The sequence below is a fragment of the Halyomorpha halys genome, unplaced genomic scaffold (assembly GCF_000696795.3).
Source record: "Halyomorpha halys isolate HHAL.00 unplaced genomic scaffold, Hhal_1.1 Scaffold8226.1, whole genome shotgun sequence".
Taxonomy (NCBI): domain Eukaryota; kingdom Metazoa; phylum Arthropoda; class Insecta; order Hemiptera; family Pentatomidae; genus Halyomorpha; species Halyomorpha halys.
This window is the reverse complement of record NW_027111961.1, coordinates 1-3552: the sequence shown is the minus strand read 5'-3', so window position 1 is coordinate 3552 and position 3552 is coordinate 1. Positions and strand designations below refer to the sequence as shown.

The 3552-nt window shown below is 36.2% G+C and overlaps 1 protein-coding gene across 1 annotated transcript; it reads right to left on the bottom strand.

Annotated features, from left to right (window-relative positions):
* Nucleotides 1–1777: 1777 nt before the first annotated feature.
* On the bottom strand, nucleotides 1778–2535 carry LOC136796363 (uncharacterized). The gene is made up of 3 exons (XM_067049891.1): nucleotides 2410–2535; nucleotides 1997–2228; nucleotides 1778–1916 (listed from the first exon to the last, which is right to left on the bottom strand). Exons 1-3 carry the CDS (start codon nucleotides 2444–2446, stop codon nucleotides 1793–1795), a joined length of 393 nt encoding a protein of 130 aa, XP_066905992.1. The 5' UTR covers nucleotides 2447–2535; the 3' UTR covers nucleotides 1778–1792.
* Nucleotides 2536–3552: the final 1017 nt, after the last annotated feature.

Below are 3552 nucleotides of genomic sequence, written 5' to 3'. Positions count from 1 at the left end.
CGTAAAGGTATCATCAGTACTCCATATCCAAGCGATACATCTCTGGAAAACATGTATAATTTTTCCTCTCTAGCAGTTTCTTTGTATTATTGTGTTGGCTGGTGACAAGTAGCAAGTTGTTTGGATATTTCTTCAATATGTGAGCGCTGTGACTCTCAGAGGACTGCCTCTGGCCACATTTGGGACAGAGAGGTACAATATCTTTGTTTGCCTAACCTCCAGATCCTGAAACTTAAAGCAAAAAAGCGTAATTGACATTTAATTTTAGAGCGTTTGTCCATTCTGAGCATCCCTATAGGCTCCTTTTTCCACGTTTCTTGACGTGGTTTTTATAGAGTAGGTTTGTCACTCCCACGCCTATTTTAGTGAAAGCCACCCATAGGCTAATGGACCCCACAAATGCCTTGGAGGGGGGGGAGGGGGAGGCTGTGAGTATTGTATAATGATATGCTTGAAAAAATCCCGAGTAGGGGACTCGAACTCACAACATTTGGGTTGCTAGACAGGCACATTACCACGCAGCTACCGTCGCCCCAATAAACAAACAATTCCTACCAAAATTGTATTGAAGTAAATCTGTACCACTACAACCCATAAAGGATCAGGGGTGCAATACTTTGTAAGGAAGTACTGTTATCAACAGTTGTGCAAGGAAGTAATTTAGTCAGAATCAAGTTCGACCATCAGTTTTTTATCCAATTTAGGGTCTCCTACCAAAACTATATACAAAAAAGGCATCATGCCTGGTGAACCCACACCTTTTGTTACAAACCATGAAGTTTTTCAACATATGCCTGAAGCCAAATGATTTAAAGAACTATATGCAACCAAACCAGACTTCATTAAGAACAGAACTGAGACAATATACTCTCCAAAAAAGTCATAAAAATTACCCAGGGCATGATTAGCTTCATATCTATGTGGATGGCTCATCTACATCAGGTACTAGAGAGACAGGAGCTGCTTACTACTGTAACCGATTCCAAGAACGACCAGATGTAGGAGTACCCCTCAGCAGTTATGATGGTAAGATAGCTACCATAAAAGCAGCTGCTGAAAAACTTTAGAACATACACCCACCATCCAATGGAAGAAGTTAAATAAGCTGCTTAGTCGAATTTGGAGTGGGGCCGTTGTAGACGAATGTGTGAAGGCATCCCTTTAGCAACTTCCAAACTGCAGTGGTGCTGATGTTTCCAGCACTCCTTACCTCCTGCCTTCTCAGGAGTTCTACCTTCATTTAGTACCTCTAGATAACAGAGAAAGAATATAAACAGTCAAAGTCCATTATTTCATATTTCATTCTGAAGTAATATCGTCAGCAGATAACATGAGGCAGAAAATGTTGAGGAGCAAAAAAAGAAATGCAGAAGTCCATGGGATGAAACTTTCAATAAGTTATGTGCCAAAGATAATTAATACTAGTTTTACTACTTTATTTTGAAGTAGCCCGCAATTACAGTTGTATTGGTTGTGTGGTTACACAAAGTTAGAGGATACAAGTTTATATCAAAGTAATATTGAAACATAGATTCAAACTTTTTATGAAAAACATATTTTTGATAAGAATACTATGAGAATTCAGAGGAAAGATGTGATAGCATTCGCTCCTAATTAAAAAATGTGGAAAGAATAAAACCAAATATTACATTCTTGTAATTTAGCTTCATTACACGCAAAATAAGGTTACTTCAACTTCCCGAAGAAGCACTACCTAAACCTGTCACTCCACCAGTATTATATAATATTTGAGTTAATTCTGAAAGAACATCAAAAAATATTTAATAGTCATCTAGGCAAATAAAAAACCTACCTTTAAAGCTTCAAGAGGTTTGTCCAAATGATAATACATCCTCATTACAACTGGTCCAAAGATAAATGAACCAAATCTTGTATCTTGATTCTGTTTGGAAAACCTAGAGAAAAAAGACTAAATTTTGAAATTGAATATAAGAAATAAAAATTATTTCTGAGGTAAAATAGGATAAAATTGTACTTCGATGTCATTTTGTACACCAAATTTAGGTCTTCATCATTATTTTCAACTATATGAACCATGTGTTTTAAATCTTCTGTAAATATCATATTAGAAGAATCTGAATTAGCAAAATCTCCCATTTTCTCCCGAAATTTTGCTTCAACATCAATAAACTGTTCCTTGATTCTATCTCTCGTTTTAACATAACCATCTAAACCCAGAGCAGAAGCACTGTATAAACATCTAATACCTAAAACAAATGAATTACTTATGTAAAAAACAAATGGAAATATAAATAGATTCATATAATATAAAATAAGTTCTAAGAAATTAATTATCTTAAAATTAGACTTAAAAGAATGAAAGTTATTATAAACATCAAACAAAACGATAGACAAAGAAAGGATAGTATAAAATTTCCAATGCATTACCAGCCAAAGATGGTAATTTAAAACGAATCACTTGCATTTTATGTATGAAATTAAAATAAGAAAACGAGACAACCCTCGTGATAACTAGAAGGATTTATAAGGTTACAAAGAATAGAAGCGCTTATCAAAGAGCTACAAGTACACCCAACTGGTGTTCCGGACAAAAAAATACTCGTTCAGTGCCTTGAAAATACGCGTTTTACCCTACAAATACTCGTCACTATACCCACAATTGGAGAATAGTAATAGCTATAACTGTATGATTGTCACAGTATGATTGTACTATCGCACAAACTCTGGAGTGATAGTTGATAGTCTATGTATTGTCAGTCAAGCAACTGTCACGTTAACTATCACATGTGTACGCCTTAACAGTGAACCATCGTTTCTGTTATTGTGGGAAATGTGTTAGCCACGACCATGGTGTAAGTATTTGATAGTTTCAATCATGATAGCATTCAATGTCACAACAGCTTTACTGCCGTGAAAGTAACGTAGCACAGGCGTGATCGTTAATAGTACAAGTTGCATCAGTGAAGAAACTATCACATGTATAAGCCTTGACATTGAACTTTCGTACTCTTTCCGTCATTGTAGTAAAAGTGTCAAGCCTCTACCATTATGAAACCATTTGATAGTTACAGTCATGATAACATTCACGGCCATAACAGTTTTAGTGTTGTGACAGTAAAGTTACTCTGGGTCTGGCGTGATTGTTAGTAGTACAAGTAATGTCAGTTGACTAACAGTCGCATTGACAGTGAACTATCACAGTATACCAACCTTCCTTAATGTGATGATGATAGGCGGAAAAACGTTGTTCCTATATTTTTGCCAAAAAATTAAAAATTTTATCAGCCTCAGGCCCCAAAAACAAATTTTCCCGAGAACTTATAATGAATTGTAATCATCCAAGGCCCCAAAAATAATCAGATCCGGGTCCCGCAAACAAATCCGCCCAAATCCCAAAGATTCCTATTACTAAGGTGTACATAGTTAGGAAGAGAGGACCTGTTGGGTTCCTTTTGCCACATGTTCTGCCCATTGTAGCCTCTACGCTTTCATATCAAGAGTGATCGATTGGTACGTCTCTGACAATAGTTCCTCATTCATCTTCGTTTTCCAGATCTCCAACTCCTTGTC

What these genes read in the sequence shown, in the direction of transcription:
- LOC136796363 (XM_067049891.1), bottom strand. Translation starts at nt 2,446, where the DNA reads ATGCAAGTGATTCGTTTTAAATTACCATCTTTGGCTG. An exon ending in TAAATTACCATCTTTGGCTG is followed by an intron (nt 2,229 to 2,409) that starts GTAATGCATTGG and finishes CATTTGTTTTAG; the next exon opens with GTATTAGATGTTTATACAGT. An exon ending in GTGTACAAAATGACATCGAA is followed by an intron (nt 1,917 to 1,996) that starts GTACAATTTTAT and finishes TTTTTTCTCTAG; the next exon opens with GTTTTCCAAACAGAATCAAG.